Raw genomic sequence first — 22,051 nt, forward strand, 5'->3', positions numbered from 1 at the left:
CTTTGGGAGGCCGAGGCAGGCAGATCACTTGAGGTCAGGAGTTTGAGACCAGCCTGCCAACATGGTGAAACCCCATCTCTACTAAAAGTACCAAAATTAGCTGGTGTGTTGGTGCACACCTGTATGTAATCCCAGCTACTTGGGAGGCTGAGGCAGGAGAATTGCTTGAACCCGGGAGGTGGAGGTTGCAGTGAGCCAAGATCATGCCATTGCACTCCAGCCTAGAGTGAGACTCTGTCTCAAAAAAAAGAAAAAAGAAAAAATTAAATTTAGAAATAGTGTATAGACCCAATGTTGTCCAACAGAAATATGATGTGAGCCACATGTATATCTTTGTTTTCTAGTAGCCATATTAAATAAGTAAAAAGAAATAGATGAAATACTTAATAATATAATACAATCATATGTTATATTAAGAACAATGAGGTGGTGGCTTACGTCTGTAATCCCAGCACTTTGGGAGGCCAGCCTGGGCAAAATAGTGAGATCCCATCTTCAAAAAAATTAGTACGAGTGTGGTGGCTCATGCTTGTAATCCCAGCACCTTGGGAGGCTGAGCTGGGCAGATCACGAAGCCAGGAGTTTGAAATCAGCTTGGCCAACATGGCGAAAACCCATCTCTACTAAAAATACAAAAATTAGCCGGAGGTGATGATGCACGTCTGTAATCCCAGGTACTCAGGAGGCTAAGGCATGAGAATCACTTGAACCCGGGAGGCAGAGGTTGCAGTGAGCCATGATAGTGCCACGGCACTCTAGCCTGGGTGACAGAGTGAGACTCTCTCAAAAAAAAAAATTTTTTTTTAATTAAAAAATTAGCCAGTGTGGGCCAGGTGCGGTGGCTCAAGCCTGTAATCCCAGCACTTTGGGAGGCCGAGACAGGCGGATCACGAGGTCAGGAGATCGAGACCAACCTGGCTAACACGGTGAAACCCCGTCTCTACTAAAAAATACAAAAAACTAGCCGGGCGAAGTGGCGGGCGCCTGTAGTCCCAGCTACTCGGGAGGCTGAGGCAGGAGAATGGCGTGAACCCGAAAGGAGGACCTTGCAGTGAGCTGAGATCCGGCCACTGCACTGCAGCCCGGGCGACAGAGCTAGACTCCGTCTCAAAAAAAAAAAAAAAAAAAAAAAAAAATTAGCCAGTGTGGTGGTGGTGCCTGTGGTCCCAGCTACTCGGGAGGTCGAGGCTGGAGGATCACTTGAACACAGGAGTTTGAGGCTGCAGTGAGTTGTGATTGCACCACTGCACTCCAGCTTGGGTGACAGAGCAAGACCCTGTCTCCAAACAAACAAACAAACAAAAAATTGCCTGAGTGTCTCGACGGACAGATGCTGCAGTCTCTTGAGCTTGCAGAAGCGGCTGTGAGTGGCGTCTGTGCCTGCTTGAGAGGAGATGTTGGTACCTGGGACAAGATCCACTCTAGAACTTGTGCTCATTCGTGCAGATTCCCTGGGCATTGAGGTAATGGGGAAGGACCTGAGCCCCAGCCGCCTTCAGCTCCTGGGGGTGGGCTCCTGGCAGCTCCCTCCCCAAGAAGACAACATCAACCTCCTGGGCTCCTGGCCTCCTCCTGCCTGCTCCGGTCTCTTCCATGGCTGCCCCTGACCTAGACAGTTTCCCTCTGCCTCTCTGCTGGACCCTTCTCTGCGTCCCTTGCAGAGTTTTTTCCTCTTCGACGTTGGCGTTCCTCAGCTGTGTGTCCAACTCACTGGGTGCGCTCACTCCTGCAGCTTCACCCAATACCTTCAGCCTCTCTCTTTCCACACCTGGCCTCCCCACCCACTTGCCACAGCCAGACTGACCTCCGCAGTCTCCCCGGAACCTCTTCTTCCCCTTCCCTCCCGACTCCAGAGACAACCCCACGGTCCTCCCAGTCACCCAGGCCTGAGCCTGGGGCCCATCCCGGATGCTACCTCCTTCCCAACCCATGCCCTGCCTGGCCCATGCCCTCCATCCTCTCCCAGTTGGCTCTCTGCCTTGCCCCTTCCCTGATTTCCTGGCTGCTCATTCTGTTTTTCCCAGACCATCTCTGCCTCTATTCTACCTTCCTTCAGGGGCTGCCTCCTCCAGGAAGACCTCCCTGACTTCCTCCTCTGCCTCCACAACCCCTAAGTTCTATCTCTATTCCCAGTCATCCTGTAGCTTTCCTGACTTCGGAAGTTGCAGGCAGTCGGTATTTTCTCCCCACCCTGATTTGGGAAGGAGATAGTGTCCCAAGAGCTGGGCCCCACAGTGGTCTTCTAGATACAATTGGAGAGGAGTGGGATCCAGGTAGCCTTTCCAAGGCAGCCCCCATCTGGTGTTGACCAGCCTTGCCCAGGACGGAAGTGGGCTGAAGGGGCAGACAATTGCCAGATCTGCAGCTTGGGGAATCTGCTGGGTCAGCAAGTTCTGAAGGGGAAGTGGTAGGAAAGGGAAGTGGATGATGGGCTTGGCTGAGTCAGGCTGTATCCCCTTTCCTGCACCCACCCCCGCTCCCTGCATCCCTGGGATCTTATTCACATGTCTACTCTGCAGACCAGGGTGCCTCCAAGCCCTGAGACCAAAGCCTCCTCCTCCTTATCTTTGCCACGTGACCTTCCTGAACCTCACACCTCTCAGAGCCAGGAGGGCATTTGTCTATATGAGCACAGTCCCATAGAAATAGACCGTTAGTGGCCGGGCACAGTGGATCACACCTGTAATCCCAGGGCTTTGGGAGGCCAAGGTGGGTGGATCACCTGAGGTCAGGAGTTCAAGACCAGCATGGCCAACATGGCAAAACCTCGTCTCTACTAAAAATACAAAAACTAGCCGGGCGTGGTGGTGCATGACTGTAGTCTCAGCTACTCGGGAGGCTGAGGCAGGGGAATTACTTGAACCTGGGAGGCGGAAGTTGTGGTGAACTGGGATCGTACCACTGCACTCCAGCCTGGGTGACAGAGCAAGACTCAGTCTCTAAACAAATAAATAAAATAAAAGAGAAAGAAATAGACTGTGAACCAGGAGGCAGGAGGATCACTTGAGCCTAGGAGTTAAAGACCAGCCTGGGCAACATAGTGAGACCCTGTCTCTACAAAAATTAAAAACAAAAGAAATAGGTGGGTGTGCCGGGCGCGGTGGCTCAAGCCTGTAATCCCAGCACTTTGGGAGGCCGAGATGGGCGGATCACGAGGTCAGGAGATCGAGACCATCCTGGCTAACATGGTGAAACCCCGTCTCTACTAAAAAAATATATAAAAAACTAGCCGGGCGAGGTGGCGGGCGTCTGTAGTCCCAGCTACTCGGGAGGCTGAGGCAGGAGAATGGCGTAAACCCGGGAGGCGGAGCTTGCAGTGAGCTGAGATCCGGCCACAGCACTCCAGCCTGGGCGACAGAGCGAGACTCCGTCTCAAAAAAAAAAAGAAATAGGTGGGTGTGCAGGTGTGCACCTGTAGTCCCAACTACTCAAGAGGCTCAGGCGGGAGAATTGTTTGAGCTCAGGAGAGACTGAGGCTGTAGTGAGCCAAGGGATTGCACCACTGCACTCCAGCCTGGGTGACAGAGTAAGACCCTGTCTCAAAAAAAAAAAAAAAAAAAGAAATAGAATGATATTCATATTTTCCCGCAGGCAAGCAACAGACAAAAAGAAACAAAAAGAATCAGGTAAAATTAATTTTGGTAATACGTTTTATTTACCACAATATATTTAAGAGAGTATCATTTTAATATGTGTTCAATAGAAACAGATTCTTGAGACTTCATATACTTTTTTTTTTTTTTGTGGTACTGTGTTTTCAAAATCTGGTGTATATTTTACACTCACAGCACTTCTTATCTCGGACCCGAGGACATTTCAAGTGGTCCGTAGTCTCTCGTGGCTGGTGGCTGCACTGTTGGACTGCTCAGGGCTGGACTTCCTTGACTAATGTATACAGCGTCTACAGAATTCGAACATCTAACTGTTGGAGCTGTACTTCTAACCCTCCGAGGTTCTGGTGTGACATTCTAGGATCCTGTGATTCAAACAGACTGTGACTCACATTGTAGGATCTGTTGGATTCAACAGTCTATGATTCCAATATTTTAAGAGTCTGTGATTCCGATATTCTAGTCTCCAGAGTCTTTGATTGCTTGATTGGTTTTGAGATGAAGTCTTGCTCTGTCACTCAGGCTGGAGTGCAGTGGTGAGATCTTGGCTCACTGCAGCCTCCGCCTCCTGGGTTCAAGCAATTCTCCTGCCTCAGCCTCCTGAGTAGCTGGGATTACAGGTGCGTCCCACCAAGCCTGACTAATTTTTTTTTTTTTTTTGTATTTTCAGTAGAGATGGGGTTTCACAAAGTTGGCCTGGTGGATCTGGAACTCCTGACCTCAGGTGATCCACTGGCCTTGGCCTCCCAAAGTGCTGGGATTACAGAAGTGAGCCACTGTGCCCAGCCTCAAATCTAAGACACTTAAAAAAAATTCTTTTTGGCTGGGCGCGGTGGCTCACGCTTGTAATCCCAGCATTTTGGGAGGCCGAGAGGGGCAGATCACAAGGTCAGGAGATTGAGACCATCCTGGCTAACACGGTGAAACCCCATCTCTACTAAAAATACAAAAATTAGCCGGGCGTGGTGGCGGCGCCTGTAGTCCCAGCTACTTGGGAGGCTGAGGCGGGAGAATGGCATGAACCTGGGAGGCGGAGTTTGCAGTGAGTGGAGATCGTGTCATTGCACTCCAGCCTGGGCGACAGAGCGAGACTCCGTCTCAATAAAAAAAGAAAAAAAAATTTTTGAGGCGGAGTTTGGCGCTTGTTGCCCAGGCTGGAGTGCAATGGCACGATCTCCACTCACTGCAAACTCTGCCTCCCAGGTTCATGCCATTCTCCTGCCTCAGCCTCCCGAGTAGCTGGGATTACAGGCATGTGCCACCATCCCACCTAATTTTGTATTTTTAGTAGAGACTGTGTTTCTCCATATTGGTCAGGCTGGTCTTGAAATCCCGACCTCAGGATCTGCCCACCTTGGCCTCCCAAAGTTCTGGGATTACAGGTGTCAGCCACCATGCCTGGCAATTTTTGTTTAAATTTTAAATTATTTTTTAGAGCCAGGGTCTCTCTCTGTCACCCAAGCTGGAGTGCAGTGGTGCATTCATAGTTCACTGCAGCCTTGACCTCCTGAGCTCAAGCGATCCTCCCTCCTCAGCCTCCACCTCCCACTTCAGCCTCCAGAGTAGCAGGGACTACAGGCTTGCTCCAACACGCCTGGCTAATTAAAACAAATTCTGGAGGGCCAGGTGCTGTGGCTCGCACGTGTAATCACAGCACTTTGGAAGGCCAAGGTAGGAGGATTGCTTGAGCCCAGGAATTGGAGACCAGACTAGGCAACAGAGACAGACCCCATCTCTACAAAAAGTTTTTTAAAATATTACCTGGGGCCGAGCACGGTGGCTCACGCCTGTAATCCCAGCACTTTGGGAGGCCGAGGCAGGCGGATCACAAGGCCAAGAGGTTGAGACCATCCTGGCTAACACGGTGAAATCCTGTCTCTACTAAAAATACAAAAAAATTAGCTGGGCGTGGTTGCAGGCGCCTGTAGTCCCAACTACTCAGGAGGCTGAGGCAGGAGAATGGCCTGAACCCGGGAGGCGGAGCTTGCAGTGAGCCAAGATCACGCCACTGCACTCCAGCCTGGGCAACAGAGCGAGACTCCATCTCAGGCAAGACTCTGTCCAGAGACAGCATCTCACTGTGTTGGCCAGGCTGGTCTCAAAATCCTAGCCTCAAGCAGTCCTCACACCTCGGCCTCCCAAAGTGCAGAGATTACAGGCGTGAGCCATCCTGCCAGGCTGGAATCCTAAGAAAGGTATGTTGAGAACCTTTGTGGCCGGATCAGGAGTTTATCAAGATGAAGTATCTGAGGAACAGACCATTGCAAACTTTTGAGATTAAAGAAAGTTTGAGCTGATAAAAGGAAGGTTGCACCTCGGTTTCTTTCCTCTTAATGTCTTCTTCCGGCCAAGGCAGGTTCCCGCAGGAGACTGGGGCTGGCAGGATATGGGAGAGGAGGGGGCCTCATGTTGGCCTCCCAGGACAGAAGAGGAGGGGAGGGGACTTGGGGGATGTTTGTCTCTCTGAGGGTCCGGGGTGAGGGTCGGCCAACACAGGGTCACCTAGATGGGGAAACAGAGTGGAGGACGCCCTGGGTCAAACAGTGAGTCCCAGCCTCTTGTCTCACGAACAACTTCCTCTAGGAAAGTTATTTCATTCTCTAAAACAATAACAAAAGAAGTGTGTAAATATTTCCCTTGAATCCCTAAAGCATGCACAGAAAAAAGCACGAACAGAAAGAACTGCTGAATAAAGAGTTTCCAAAGTAGGGGTTGGAGCCACTTCCTCTTGCTAAGCCTGCATGGTATGTGTACTTTGAGAATTCCTACTACAGTCTTGTTGCTGTTGCATGAACCTAGCGTATACTATGTGCCAGGTACTGTTCTGGTTTTTTTTGTTTTTTTGTTTTTGAGACAGAGTCTCACTCTGTCACCCAGGCTGGAGAGCAGTGGCAAGATCTCGGCTCACTGGAACCTCCGCCTCCTGGGTTCAAATGATTCTCCTGCCTCAGCCTCCTGAGTAGCTGGGACTACAGGCATGCGCCACCACGCCTGGCTAATTTTTATATTTTCAGTAGAGATGGTGTTCTGCCATGTTGGCCAGGCTGGTCTTGAACACTTGACTTCAAGTGATCCACCTGCCTCGGCTTCCCAAAGTGCTGGAATTACAGACGTGAGCTACCACACCTAGCCAGCTCTGTGCGTTTTAAATTTATCAAATGCTCATAGCAACCATCCACTGCACAGATGAGGAAGTTGAGGTTCAGAGGGGCTGAGGCCCTGAACTTTGATGAGGGTATGTGGACCTGGAATATGAATCTTATCATTCTGGCCCTTGAGTCCTTGTTCTCAGTCACGGTGGTATGCTGGGAGAGGTTAAGAATTGCTATGGGGCCGGGCGCGGTGGCTCACGCTTGTAATCCCAGCACTTTGGGAGGCCGAGGCAGGTGGATCACCTGAGGTCGGGAGTTCAAGACCAGCCTGACCAACATGGAGAAACCCCCGTCTCTACTAAAAATACAAAATTAGCCGGGGTGGTGGCACATGCCTGTAATCCCAGCTACTCGGGAGGCTGAGGCAGGAGAATCGCTTGAACCCGGGAGGCGGAGGTTGCGGTGAGCCGAGATCGCGCCATTGCACTCCAGCCTGGGCAAAGAGAGCGAAACTCTGTCACAAACAAACAAACAAACAAAAGAATTGCTATGGGGGCCGGGCGCAGTGGCTCAAGCCTGTAATCCCAGCACTTTGGGAGGCCGAGGCGGGCAGATCACGAGGTCAGGAGATCGAGACCATCCTGGCTAACACAGTGAAACCCCGTCTCTACTAAAAAATACAAAAAAAAACCTAGCCGGGCGAGGTGGCGGGCGCCTGTAGTCCCAGCTACTAGGGAGGTTGAGGCAGGAGAATGGCGTACACCTGGGAGGCGGAGCTTGCAGTGAGCTGAGATCTGGCCACTGCACTCCAGCCTGGACGACAGAGCGAGACTCTGTCTCAAAAAAAAAAAAAAAAAAAAAAAAGAATTGCTATGATGGCTGGGCATGTTGACTCACTCCTGTAATCCCAGCCCTTTGGGAGGTCGAAGTGTGAGGATGGCTTGAGGCTGGGCAATGCAGCAAGACCCCAACTCTACAAAAAATTTTTAAAAATTAGCCAGGCATGTTTGGTGCATGGCTGTAGTCCTAGCTACTCAGGAGGCTGAGGTAGGAGGATCACTTGAGCCTAGGAGTTTGAGGCTGCGGTGAGTCATAATGTTGTCACTGCACTCCAGTCTGAGCGACAGAGCAAGACTCCATCTCTAAAAAAAAGTAAAGTGTCGGGCCGGGCGCGGTGGCTCAAGCCTGTAATCCCAGCACTATGGGAGGCCGAGACGGGCGGATCACGAGGTCAGGAGATCGAGACCATCCTGGCTAACACGGTGAAACCCCGTCTCTACTAAAAAAATACAAAAAACTAGCCAGGCGAGGTGGCGGGTGCCTGTAGTCCCAGCTACTCGGGAGGCTGAGGCAGGAGAATGGCGTAAACCCGGGAGGCGGAGCTTGCAGTGAGCCAAGATCCAGCCACTGCACTTCAGCCTGGGTCACAGAGCGAGACTCCGTCTCAAAAAAATAAAAAAGTAAGGTGTCACTATGGCCAACAACATCTTCCCATGTTACAGATGGAAAATCGAGGCTCAAGAAAGGAGCTGTTTGTGCTTTTTCTACCACTGAGGCCGTGGGCCCTGCGCTCAGCTGCAGCGGTCTTTCTGTGGAGAATGTGACCCCAGGCTGCTTTCCTCAGAGCCAAGGAGGATGGAGGGACGTTTGTCTGTCCTGAGGCTGCAGGCGGGAGGGGTTGAGCACAGTAAGAGAGGCCTGGAGGTGGCTGGGGGCAGCTGGCATGTTGTGGGGAAAACGAAATCCAGGCCAAGACCTCTAAGGGGTTGAAGAGCAAACCGCGTGCAGGTCTGGCTTCCGGGAAGCTGGGACTTCCAGACTAGGGTTGGGGACTTGGGATCAGCCCTCCACCCACGAGCCCTCTCTAGCCCTGCCAGCCGCCCCGTAATTTTGTGTTCTGAGTCATGGGAAGAAGACAGGACAAACACACCCTGAGAGTGAGACGAGGCCACTCCTAGTTTGTACTGCTTATAAAGATTTACTGGGACCGGTGAGGTGGCAGTGCTCAGAAGCATCCGGCAGGAGCTTCTGGCAAACAGGACGGATTTCCAGGACTCTACCAGCTGCCAGACACGGCAGGGAGAGACCCCAGACCTCCTGGGTCCTGGCTGTGGGCCCAGATTGCGCTCCCAAGTGGCGTTTGACTCACGTGGGGACCCTCTTGGAAGAGACGGTAAGGATGGAGGCAACAAGGGCGGGAAGGAGGGAGAGAGATTGCATGATCCTGGCTTCCTGGAATCGTTACTTTCAGAATCTGGGAAGCAGAACTAGAGTTGGAGAAGTGCTGTTTCATTATGGCCACACTGGAATGCACGTCAGAGTCCTGGGCTCTTGGAATTAACTTGGGCAGCCCAGCAGCAAAGCTCTTATCAAAGGAGCTAAACGTTTTTTTTATTTTTGGAGACGGGGTTTTACTCTTGTTGCGCAGGCTGGAGTGCAATGGTGCCATCTCAGCTCATCACAACCTCCACCTCCCCAGTTCAAGCAATTCTCTTGTCTCAGCTGGGATTACAAGTGCGCGCCACCACGCTCAGCTAATTTTGTATTTTTAGTAGAGATGGGGTTTCTCCATGTTAGTCAGGCTGGTCTTGAACTCTCGGCCTCAGGTGATCCGCCCGCCTTGGCCTCCCAAAGTGCTGGGATTACAGGCGTGAGTCACCATGCCCGGCCCAAATGGTTTTTCACACACAGGTGTAAGGGAAACAGCCTCTCTCAAACCTGCAGGAATTCCTGCAGCTTCCGGCAAATCCACCAAACTATAGCATGCGTAGCGAGCAAGCCCTTTCACTCAGCGATTCCAATTCTTTTCTCGTTCTTTCCTTTTCTCTTTCTTTCCTTTGACAGGGTCTTGCTCTGTCGCCCAGGCTGGAGTGCGGTGGCGCGATCTTGGCTCATGGCAAACTCCGGCTCCCAGGTTCAAGTGATTCTCCTGCCACAGCCTGCTGAGTAGTTGGGATTACAGGTGCACGCCACCACACCTAACGAATTTATGTATTTTTAGTAGAGACGGGTTCCACCATGTTGGACAGGCTGGTCTCCAACTTTTGACCTCAGGTGATCCACCCACCTCGGCCTCCCGAAGTGCTGGGATTACAGGCGTAAGCCACTGCACCTGGCCGTAATTGTTTTTTGTATTTTTAGTAGAGACGAGATTTCACCATGTTGGAGAGGCTGCTCTCGAACTCCTGACCTCAGGTGATCCTCCCACATCGGACTCCCAAAGTGCTGGGATTACAGACATGAATCGCCGTGCCTAGCCCCCTCAATGTTCTATCACAAAATCTGTCCACATTCTTGCGTGGTGTTTGTTCATTCTCACCATGTAGAATATTCCACAGGGTGAACACCCTATGATGTGTTTATCCGTTCTGCTGTGAGTGGCTATTTGACGGTTTCTCATCTCGGGCTGCTGTGAACATTCTGGCACGTGTGTTCTGGTGAGCATATGTGTGCTTTTCTGGGAAGGAGGCTGATCGCAGGGTCGTGAGGGAGGAATCCTAGAAGATGGATGTTCAGGAAGGAAGAACGTTCAGCCTTTTTTTTTTTCTGAGCATCTCGCTCTGTCACCCAGGCTGGAGTGCAGTGGCGCCGTCTCGGCTCACTGCAAGCTCCGCCTCCTGGGTTCAGGTCATTCTCCTGCCTCAGCCTCCCGAGTAGCTGGGACTATAGGCGCCCGCCGCTGCGCCCGGCTAATTTTTTGTATTTTTAGTAGAGACGGGGTTTCACTATGTTAACCAGGATGGTCTCCATCTCCTGACCTCGTGATCCACCCGCCTCGGCCTCCCAAAGTGCCGGGATTACAGGTGTGAGCCACTGTGCCCGGCCAGCCTTCTTTGATTCTACTCCAGAGTTTTCCAGAGCAGAGGATCCAGCATGACTGGATGCACAGACAGGCGTGCACCAAGAGGCACACATGAGGATGCTTGCAATCACAACAAAAGAAACCTAAGTGACCACTTAGTTTCTCTGTGCCTCTGTTTACTCTTTTATTCTTTCACTTACCAAATATCGACCGTGCCTGTGCTGTGTGCCAGGTTCTGTTCCAGATGCCAAGGACACAGTGGCACCTAAGGCCAGAAGGAGCTGATGTTCTGTGAAATAAGGATGATGATACTGACCTCAAGAGTTTGTGATAAGGGTTATATCTTGTAGATCATAGGTGCTCAATAAAAGCCATCTACTATTTTAATTATTATGAAATAATAAGAAGGGTACCTATGCTTTAGAATCTAGATATAAGTACAGATGCTCTTTGACTTAACGATGGGGTCCCATCTCTATCAACCCATCGTAAGGCTGGGCACAGTGGCTCACACCTGTAATGGCAGCACTTTTGGGAGGCTGAGGTGGGAGGATTGCTTGAGCCCAGGAGTTCGAGATCAGCCTGGGCAACGTAGTGAAAGCTGTCTCTACAAAAAATAAAAAATTAACTGGGCGTGATGGCGTGCACCCGTAGTCACAGTTACTCCAGAGGCTGAGGCAGGAGGATCACTTGAGCCTAGGAGGTAGAGGCTGCGGTGAGCCGAGATTGAACCATTGAACTCAGCTTGGGTGACTGAACAAGACAAAAACACAAACAAAATGAAACAAAACAAAAACCCCATCGTAAGTTTAAAATATCCTAAATCAAATTGGATTTAATACACCTAGCCTACCGAACATCATAGCCTACTTTTTTTTTTTTTTTTTTTTTGAGACAGGGTCTCACTCTGTTGTCCAGGCTGGAGTGCAGTGGCACGATCTTGGCTCACTGCAGCCTTGACCTCACGGGCACAGCCTACCTCAAATGTGTTCAGAACACTTACATTACCCAACAGCAAGACAAAATCATCTAAACCAAATCCAATTTTTTTTTTTTTTTTTGAGATAGAGTCTCACTCTGTCGCCCAGGCTGGAGTGCAGTGGTGTGATCTCAGCTCACTGCAACCTCCACCGCCCAGGTTCAAGGGATTCTCCTGCCTTGACCTCCTGACTAGCTGAGATTACAGGTACTTGCCATCACGTGCAGCTAATTTTTTTTTTTTTTTTTAGTAGAGATGGGATTTCACCATGTTTCCCAGGCTGGTCTCGAACTCCTGACCTCAAGTGATCCGTCTGCCTAGGACTCCCAAAGTTTTAGGATTACAGGTGTGAGCTTCTGCACCTGGCCCTGTTTCTCATTATTCTCCTTATCATTGTTATTGAATGGCCTTTAGTTAATAAGCATGACTTGGGCAGACAGTGGACTGTTTTTGATGCTTTGGGGATGAATGGGGTTGATATCTGTACAGATAGGAAGACAGATATCTGGCACGTTAAGTGAAAAGATGAAGCAATGGAACAATGTGTGTTGAAAGCTCCCATTTCTGGTTAAAACGTTACAAAGGAAATGCCATCTGCGATACCATTGTTTTGGGCTTACAGTTGGACAAATTACGATGCACAGAAAGTTCCCCAGATTGTAATAAACAGGGGCCAGGAAGGGTGGAGTCTTTGTGGGGTGAGAGGATGCGTGTGGACAGTGATAACAGCAGCTAGCATGCGTATGACACCCACTGAAAACCAGCGCCGTACACTCAGTTCTATGTTTCTAACTCGCTGAATTCTTACCACACCCCCTAAGGCAGGTATATTATTATTTCCATTTTACTAAGGCACAGATAGGTTAGGTAACTTGCCCAAGGCCACACAGCTGGTAGGAATTGGAGGGTTTTTGTTGTTGTTTGTTGGTTTTTTGAGACGGCGTCTCACTCTTGTCGCCCCGGTTGGAGTGCAGTGGCGGGATCTTGGCTCACTGCAATCTCCGCCTCCTGGGTTCCAGTGATTTTCCTGCCTCAGTCTCCCTAGTAGCAGGGATTACAGGCGCCCACCACCACGCCTGGCTGATTTTTGTATTTTTAGTAGAGACCAGGTTTCACCATGTTGCCCAGGCTGGTCTCCAACTCCTGGCTTCAAGTGATCTGCCCGCCTCAGCCTCCCAAAGTGCTGGGATTACAGGTGTGAGCCACTGTGCCCAACCGGGCGGGGGGGGTTCAGTTTGTAAATGTTTTTCTTTGTCTCTCTCTCTCTCTCTTTCTTTCTTTCTTTCTTTGACAGAGTCTTTCTCTGTTGCCCAGGCTGGAGTGCAGTGGCAAGATCTCAGCTCACTGCAAGCTCCACCTCCTGGGTTCACGCCATTCTCCTGCATCAGCCTCCCGTGTAGCTGGGACTACAGGCGCCCGCCACCATGCCCAACTAATTTTTTTGTATTTTTTAGTAGAGATAGGGTTTCACTGTGTTAGCCAGGATGGTCTCGATCTCCCGACCTCGTGATCCGCCTGCCTCGGCCTCCCAAAGTGCTGGGATGACAGGCGCTAGCCACTGCGCCTGGCCTCTTTCTTTTTTTCAAGGGACGGGGTCTCACTCTGTTGCTCAGGCTGGAGTACAGTGGTGCGATCATGGCTAACTGCAGCCTCGAACTCCTGGCCTCAGATGATCCTCCACCCCAATCTTCAAAAAGGTTGGGATTGCCGGCATGAATCACTATGCCTGGCTAATTTTTAAATTTTTTGTAGAGACAGAGGGTCTCACTGTGTTGCCTAGGCTGGTCTTGAACTCTTGGCCTCAAGCGATCCTTCCTCCTCAGCCTCCCAATGTACTGGGATTACAGGTGTGAGCCACTGCACCTGGCTAAATTCTGCACACCTTTTCCTCTAGGGATAAAAATAATATGAAAGTGGAATGCCAGACTCCAGATACATACACCAAGTGGCCTGGCCTCTTCACTGCTACCTGGCATGGAGGAGGGGAGTGCCCTAACTTCCTCTCTGTCCTTCCTGTTGCCTCAACACCAGCTGGAGTGCTGGGCAGTGCCACCCAACCCATAATAGTCAGCAGAGAGCCGCACGGCCGGGTCACACTGACATTGTGGGGATGGGGTGGTGGGGACTCCTGCCTGGGTCCTGTGCTACCCAAGCTTCGTCTACCTGAGCCTGTGTGCCACGTGCTAGACACATCTTAACTCCTCAAGGACTCCCAAAACCAGAGAGGTAGGTTCTCCTCCATGACTCTTGTTTTCCCGATGAGGAAATAGACACAGCCAGCTGCAACTGACACCCACAATCACGGAACCCCTGGCTGCTCGGGGCCACTTGCCGTACTGCCTGCCAGCTCTCCAGAGCCTGAGATTTGGAGATGGTAATATTCTAGGGCATGGGGTTCTGCAGCAGGGACTAACACACTTTGAAATTTATCTACTTAGGGGCCGGGCGCGGTGGCTCACGCCTGCAATCCCAGCACTTTGGGAGGCTGAAGTGGGCGGATTACAAGGTCAGGAGTTCGAGACCAGCCTGGCCAATATGGTAAACCCCGTCTCTATTAAAAATACACGCCGGGCGCGGTGGCTCAAGCCTGTAATCCCAGCACTTTGGGAGGCCGAGACGGGCGGATCACGAGGTCAGGAGATCGAGACCATCCTGGCTGACACGGTGAAACCCCATCTCTACTAAAAAATACAAAAACTTAGCCGGGCGAGGTGGCGGGCGCCTGTAGTCCCAGCTACTCGGGAGGCTGAGGCAGGAGAATGGCGTAAACCCGGGAGGTGGAGCTTGCAGTGAGCTGAGATCCGGCCACTGCACTCCAGCCTGGGCGACAGAGCGAGACTCCGTCTCAAAAAAAAAAAAAAAAATAAATAAATAAATAAAAATACACAAATTAACTGGGCGTGGTGGTGGGTGCCTGTAGTCCCAGCTACTCAGGAGGCTGAGGCGGGAGAATCGCTTGAACCCGGGAGGTGGAGGTTGCAGTGAGTCGAGATTGTGTCACTGCACTCCAGCCTGGACAACAGAGCGAGACTCTGTCTCAAAAAAAAAATTTTACCTATTTAGCTGAGTGATCTTAAGTAAGTTATTTAACTTTGCTGTGCCTTGTCTGTAGAATAAATATAACAGTAGTGTCAAATTCAGACAGTTATTATAAGGTTTTAGTGAGGCTGGGCACGGTGGCTCAGGCCTGTAATCCTAGCACTTTCGGAGGCCGTGGCAGGCAGACCACTTGAGGTCAGGAATTCCAAACCAGCCTGGCCAACATGGTGAAACCCCATCTCTACTAAAAATATAAAAAATTAGCCCCAGACATGGTGGTGCACGCCTCTAATCCCAGCTACTCGGGAGGCTGTGGCAGGAGTGTTGCTTGAACTCAGGAGGCAGAGATTGCAGTGAGCTGAGGTAGCGCCCCTGCACTCCAGCCTGGGCATCAGAGTGAGACTCCGTCTCAGTAAAATAAAATAAGGCCGGGCGTGGTGGCTCACGCCTGTAATCCCAGCACTTTGGGAAGCCGAGGCGGGCGGATCACAAGGTCAGGAGATCGAGACCACAGTGAAACCCCGTCTCTACTAAAAATACAAAAAATTAGCCGGGCGCAGTTGTGGGCGCCTGTAGTCCCAGCTACTCGGGAGGCTGAGGCAGGAGAATGGCGTGAACCCGGGAGGCGGAGCTTGCAGTGAGCCGAGATCGCGCCACTGCACTCCAGCCTGGGCGACAGAGCGAGACTCCGTCTCAAAAAAAATAAATAAATAAAAAATAAAATAAAATAATAAAAAAAAACAAGGTTTCAGTGACACAGTGTTTAAAGCTGCGTGGTGGCCACTGCCTGTAGTCCCAGCTACTCAGGAGGCAGAGGTGGGAGGGTCGCTTGAGCACAGGAGTTTGAGGCTGCAGTGAGCCGTGACTGCACCACTGCACTCCAGCCTTGGCAAGAGAGTGAGACCCTGTCTCTAAAAAATATAACACGGTGAAACCCTGTCTCTACTAAAAATACAAAAAACTAGCCAGGCGAGGTGGCGGGCGCCTGTAGTCCCAGCTACTCAGGAAGCTGAGACAGGAGAATGGTTTAAACCCAGGAGGCGGAGCTTGCAGTGAGCCGAGATCGCGCCACTGCACTCCAGCCTTTTAAGACTCCGTCTCAAAAAAAATAATAAAAAATAAATATATATATATTTTATTATAATATATATAATATTATTATAATATATTATATTATATATATATATATATATAAATTTGCCAGGTGCGGTGGTGCACACCTGTAGTCCCACGTACTCAGGAGGCTGAGGTGGGAGGACCACTTGAGTCCAGGAGTTCGAGGCTGCAGTAAGCCATGATAGTGCCATTGCATTCCAGCCTGAGTGACAGAGCAAGATCTGTCCCTAAAAAAAAAAGTTTGGCACAAAACACAAAGTGTTCAATAAATGATGGCTTCTAATAATAATAATACTTTTATTATTATTATTATTGTCAGGCACAGTGGCAGTCACGCCTGTAATCCCAGCAGTTTGAGAGGCTGAGGCAAGGCAGGTTGCTTGTGCCCCAGAATTCAAGAGGTGGAACCAGATGACCTCCAAAAAAAAAAAAAAATTAATCAGGCATGATGGTGTGCATCTGTAGTCCTAGCTACTTCGGAGGCTGAGGTGGAGGGTTGTTTGAGCCCATGAGGTGGAGGCTGCAGTGAGCCAAGATAGTGCCACTGCAGTCCAGTCCAGGCTACAGAACCAGACCCCGTCTCAAAAAATAGTAATAATAATATTATTGTGGCCGGACATGGTGGCTCATGCCTGTGATCCCAACACTTTGGGAGGCCGAGGTGGGCGGATCACCTGAGGTCAGGAGTTCGACACCAGCCTGGCTAACATGGTGAAACCCCTTCTCCACTAAAAATACAAAAATTAGCCAGGCGTGGTGGCAGGTACCTGTAATCCCAGCTACTTGGGAGGCTGAGGCAGGAGAATTGCTTGAACCTGGGAGGCGGAGGTTGCAGTGAGCCAAGATCATGCCACCACACTCCAGCCCGGGTGACAGAGCGAAACTCTGTCTCAAAAAGAAAAAAATTATTGCTATGATAGATTGTGTCGCGTCTCTGCTCAGCACCCTCCTACAGCACCTGTCTCATTTGGAATAAATGATGACGTCCTTGCGTTGCCCACGTGGCCCTACACGCCACGGCCCCTGATAACTGGTTTTTGTTTTTGTTTTGAGATGGAATCTTGCTCTGTTGCCCAGGCTGGAGTGTAGTGGCATGATTTCAGTTCACAGTAACCTCTGCCTCCCTGGTTCCAGTGATCCCTCCTGCCTCAGCCTCCTGAGTAGCTGGGATTATAGGCGCCTGCCACCACTCCAGGCTATTTTTGTATTTTTAGTAGAGATGGGGTTTCACCATGTTGGCCAGGCTGGTCTCAAACTCCTGACCTTAGGTGATCCGCCCACCTTGGCCTCCCAAAGTCCCGTGATTACTGGCATGAGCCACTGTGCCTGGCTCCTGATGACTCGGCTATTGCCTCCAGCCCTCTCCCGCTGGCAGATTCCACTCCAGCCACACTGGCCTCCTTGCTGTTCTCAGACGTGACTGTCATGTTCCCACCTCAGGGCCTTTGCACTGGCTGTTCTCGATGCCTGAAACACTCTCCCCCCAGATCTCCCACCTTTCCTTCAGATTTTTATACAAATATCACCTTCTCAGAGAAGCCTTCCCTGACTATGCCTGTAAAACTCCAACATAGCCAGCTTCCCTGTGTGATACTTTTCCCACAGTATTTATCATCTTCTAAAATACTGTGGATTTTGGATTTTGCTCATTTCTTTCTTTTTTTCTGATTTTTTTTTTTCTTTTTTGAGACACAGTCTCACTCTGTCATCCGGGCCGGAGTGCAGGTGTACGATCAAGCTCACTCAGTCTCCTGGGCTCAAGTGATTCTCCCACTTCAGCCTTTTCAGTAGCTGGGATTACAGGCACACATGACCGTGCCTGCCTATGTTTTAAAAAGTTTTTGTAGAGATGGGGTCTCTCGATGTTGCCCGGGCTCGTCTAGAACTCCTGACCTCAAGCGATCTTCCCACCTTGGCCTCTCCAACTGTTGAGATTACAGGCCTGAACCACCGTGCCCAGCCCCAATATTCCAACGTACTAGGGTTTTAGCATTGCAATATTCTAGAATTCCAAGATGCCACCGAGCTACTTCTAACAACACTAAGTTCTGGAATTCCATTTTTTTCTTTTTTTGAGACGAAGTCTCACTCCGTCTCCCAGGCGGGAGTGCAGTGGTGTGATCTCAGCCCACTGCCACCTGCATCTTCTGGGTTCAAGAAATTTTCAACCTCCCAAGTAGCTGGGATTACAGGCACACACCACCACACCCAGCTAATTTTTGTATTTTTAGTAGAGATGGCATTTCGGCATGTTGGCCTGGTCTTGAACTCCTGGCCTCAAGTGATCTGCGCTTCTTGGCCTCCCAAAGTGTTAAGATTACAGGTGTGAGCCACCACACTCAGCCTAGAATTCCAATATTCTAAAGCACGGGAGTTCTTATGACACAGTATTCCAGTTTGCAAGGTGCTGGTGGGCCGGGCTGATGGACACCCTAGATCTCCAGGGCCATGGAGTTTCCTCCTCTGAGTTTTCATTGTCTTTCTTCCCTGCCCAGACACCAGGAGCCTGAATGGGGAACGATTCTATCAGCTACGAGTATGGGGATTACAGCGACCTCTTGGACCTCCCTGTGGACTGCCTGGATGGCGCCTGCCTGGCCACCGACACGCTGCGCATGGCCCCGCTCCCGCTGTATGCTGCCATCTTCCTGGTGGGGGTGCCGGGCAATGCCATGGTGGCCTGGGTGGCTGGGAAGGAGGCCCGCCGGAGGGTGGGTGCCACCTGGTTGCTCCACCTGGCCGTGGCGGATTTGCTGTGCTGTTTGTCTCTGCCCATCCTGGCAGTGCCCATTGCCCATGGGGGCCACTGGCCATATGGGGAAGTGGGCTGTCGGGTGCTGCCCTCCGTCATCCTGCTGACCATGTATGCCAGCGTCCTGCTCCTGGCAGCTCTCAGTGCCGACCTCTGCTTTCTGGCTCTCGGGCCTGCCTGGTGGTCGAAGGTTCAGCGGGCGTGCGGGGTGCAGGTGGCCTGTGGGGCAGCCTGGACGCTGGCCTTGCTGCTCACCATGCCCTCCGCCATCTACCGCCGGCTGCACCAGGAGCACTTCCCCGCCCGGCTGCAGTGTGTGGTGGACTACGGTGGCTCCTCCAGCACCGAGAACGCAGTGACCGCCGTCCGGTTTCTTTTTGGCTTCCTGGGGCCCCTGGTGGTCGTGGCCAGCTGCCACGGTGCCCTCCTGTGCTGGGCAGCCCGACACCGCTGGCCACTGGGCATGGCCATTGTGGTGGGGTTTTTTGTCTGCTGGACGCCCTACCACCTGTTGGGGCTGGTGCTCACTGTGGCAGCCCCGAACTCCGCACTCCTGGCCAGGGCCCTGCGGGCTGAACCCCTCGTCGTGGGCCTTGCCCTTGCTCACAGCTGCCTCAATCCCATGCTTTTCCTGTATTTCGGGAGGGCTCAACTCCGCCGGTCACTGCCAGCTGCCTGTCACTGGGCCCTGAGGGAGTCCCAGGGCAGGGAAGAAAGTGTGGACAGCAAGAAATCCACCAGCCATGAACTGGTCTCGGAGATGGAGGTGTAGGCTGGAGAGACACTGTGGATGTGTATCTTCCTATCCCATTTCACAAGGCTGGCTTCAGGCATAGCTGGATCCAGGAGCTCACTGATGTCTTCATTTTATTCCTTCATTCAACAGATACCCATTATGCACCTGCTATGTGCAAGGCCTTTTTAGGCACTGGAGATATAGTAGTGACCAAAACAGACACAAATCCTGCCCTCAGGGAGCTGATATTCTAGTGGAGGAAGACAGACTTTAAACAAAGATATACAGGGCCATTTGCGGTGGCTCATGCCTGTAATCCCAGCGCTTTGAGAGGCTGAGGCAGGTGGATCACTTGAGGTCAGGAGTTCAAGACCAGCCTGGGCAATATGGTGAATCCCCATCTCTACTAAAAATACAAAAATTAGCCGGGCGTGGTGGCATATGCCTGTAGTCCCAGCTACTTGAGAGGCTGAGGCAGGAGACTTGTTTTGAACCCGGGAGGCAGAGGTGGCAGTAAGCCAAGATTGAGCCCCTGCACTCCAGCCTGGGTGACAGAGCGAGACTCCGTCTCAAAAAAAAAAAAAAAAAAAAAAAAAAAAAAAAATTAAAAGATTTTATTTATTTATTTTTTTGAGACGGAGTCTCGCTCTGTTGCCCAGGCTGGAGTGCAGTGGCACAATCTCGGCTCACTGCAAGCTCCACTTCCTGAGTTTGTGCCATTCTCCTGCCTCAGCCTCCTGAGTAGCTGGGATTACAGGTGCCTGCCACCATGCCCAGCTAATTTTTTAATTTTGAATAGAGACTGGGTTTCACCTTGTTAGCCAGGATGGTCTCGATCTCCTGACCTCGTGATCCGCCCGTCTCAGCCTCCCAAAGTGCTGGGATGACAGGCGTGAGCCACTGCACCCGGCCAAAAGATTTTTAGCAGGATCCCTCTGGTTGCTGGTGGAGATGAGAGTATGGTGTGGGGGCAGTGAAGATCCCAGAGAGGAGGCTACTGCAATAGTCCAAGCAGGAGGTGATAGTGGTTTGGATCAGGGTAACAGAGTCGAGGTGGTGAGGGGCTGACAGGTCATGGATCTATTCTGAAGGAAAGGCCAAGTCCAGGCTCCTTAGCTCGGCATTCAAGGCTTGTCTCCACCACGGACACACTTCCTCTCTGGCTTCTCAGACCTTACAGCAGATAGAATCATGACCCCCAATGGTGTCCACATCTGAATCCTCTGAATCTGTGAACAGGTGACCTTCCATGGCAAAAGGGACTTTGCAGATGAGATTAAGGATCTTGAGAAGGGGTGGTTATCCTGGATTGTCTGGGTGGACTCAATGGAGTCACAAGGGTCCTTTTAAGAGGGAGGCAGGAGGGTCAGGGTCAGTCACAGGAGATGTGACAACGGAAGCAGATGTCATAGTGACGTGAGGGGGTGCCAAGAAATGCAGGCAGCTTCCAGAAGCTGAAACAGACAAGAAAACTGATTTTCTCGGAAGCTCTCAGAAGGAACGCAGACCTGCTGACACTTTCAGAACTCTGATCTGCAGACCTTTAAGAAAATACATTTGTATTGTTTTAAGTCACTATGTTTGGGGTGTTTTTTACAGCAGCCGTGGGAAGCTAACACACACCCTTTGGACTATATTATTTTCTTGCTTCTGCATCTTTCCTGAAGCTGTGCCACTGACTGGAATGTCCTTCTGATCTATGATGTGCAGTTCAACAACCAAGAACCATCTGTGGCTATTCAAATTAGAATCAATTGGCCAGGCGTGGTGGCTCACGCCTATAATCTCAGCACTTTGGGAGGCCGAGGCAGGAGGATTGCATGAGCCCAGGAGTTTGAGAGCAGCCTGGGCAACATAGCAAGACCCCATCTCTATAAAAAATACAAAAATTAGCCAGGCATGGTGGGGCGTGCCTGCAGTCCCAGCTACTGAGGAGGGAGTTGCTTGAATCCTTCTGTTTCAATCCTCCTTGAAGCAGGTAGATTGCTTGAGCCCGGGAAGTGGAGTTTGCAGAGAGCTTAGATCGCACTGCTGCACTCCAGCCTGGATGTCAGAGTGAGACTCCATCTCGAAAGAAAGAATAAATTTTCGTTTCAAATTCAGTTCCTCAGGCACACTGACCATAGTTCAAGCACTCAGTAGCCACATATGGCTGGTGACTGCCATATTCAACAGCACAGCTATAGAACACTGCCATCATAAAAGAGATTTCTGTTACAAAATACTCTCTAGAATTTACTCTTGAACTCTACCTGCTCAGATCTCTTAAATTACATAGTAGGCCAGGCACGGTGGCTCATGCCTGTAATCCCACCACTTTGGGAGGCCCAGTCGAGAGGATCCCTTGAGCCCAGAAGTTGGAGACTGGCCTGGGCAACAGAGCAAGACCCCATCTCTACAAAATAAAAAAAAGAAAATTAGCCTGGTTTGGTGCACATGCCTGTAGTGCCAGCTACTAGGGAGGCTGAGATGGGAGGATTGCTTGAGCCTGCGAGGTTGAGGCTGAAGTGAGCCATGATTGCATCACTGCACTCTAGCCTAGGTGACGGAGTGAGACCCTGCTGCTAAATAAATAAATAATTAAATAACATAATAGTGGTACCTGTGTCTGCAGTCATTACTCCAGAACAGCACTTTACACATAGTTTCTCCTTTAAGGTCATTCTCACAACAGCCCAGGGAGATAGGGTGGCATGCTTCATTTTATAAGCTGAGGTCCAGGGAGGAGAGGTCATTTACCCAAGATCACACAGCAAGAACACCGGACAGCTGGAATTTGATCCCAGTTTTACTTGACTCCGACACTCCTGCTCTTCATCATCAATAATTTCCTTCAAGGCCTCCCTCAAATGTCACTTCCTCCAGGAAGCCCTCCCTGATTTATACTCCTTCCAGAGAGAATGGGCTCTTCCTTTCTCTGAGTC

At 50.9% G+C, this 22,051-nt stretch overlaps 1 protein-coding gene across 13 annotated transcripts; it reads left to right on the plus strand.

Annotated features, from left to right (window-relative positions):
• Positions 1 to 5,632: 5,632 nt before the first annotated feature.
• Positions 5,633 to 21,717, plus strand: C5AR2 (complement C5a receptor 2). Of its 13 annotated transcripts, none has more exons than XM_077980761.1 (4): positions 8,698 to 8,876; positions 9,548 to 9,665; positions 18,135 to 19,583; positions 19,861 to 21,717. In XM_077980761.1, the coding sequence occupies exon 3, from the start codon at positions 18,150 to 18,152 to the stop codon at positions 19,161 to 19,163; it is 1,014 nt and encodes a 337-aa protein (XP_077836887.1). In that variant the 5' UTR covers positions 8,698 to 8,876; positions 9,548 to 9,665; positions 18,135 to 18,149; the 3' UTR covers positions 19,164 to 19,583; positions 19,861 to 21,717. The 13 variants fall into 13 exon arrangements, with proteins under 13 accessions (XP_077836886.1, XP_077836893.1, XP_001112956.1 ...); XM_077980759.1 differs by having other exon boundaries at positions 8,704 to 8,876; positions 18,135 to 19,634; positions 19,799 to 21,717; XM_077980765.1 differs by having other exon boundaries at positions 8,704 to 8,876; positions 18,135 to 19,574; positions 19,838 to 20,705.
• Positions 21,718 to 22,051: the final 334 nt, after the last annotated feature.

Source organism: Macaca mulatta, chromosome 19 (assembly GCF_049350105.2).
Source record: "Macaca mulatta isolate MMU2019108-1 chromosome 19, T2T-MMU8v2.0, whole genome shotgun sequence".
Classification (NCBI taxonomy): domain Eukaryota; kingdom Metazoa; phylum Chordata; class Mammalia; order Primates; family Cercopithecidae; genus Macaca; species Macaca mulatta.

Excerpts from the sequence above, each read along its gene's own strand:
- C5AR2 (XM_077980760.1), top strand. The coding sequence starts at position 18,150 with ATGGGGAACGATTCTATCAGCTACGAGTATGGGGATTACAGCGACCTC.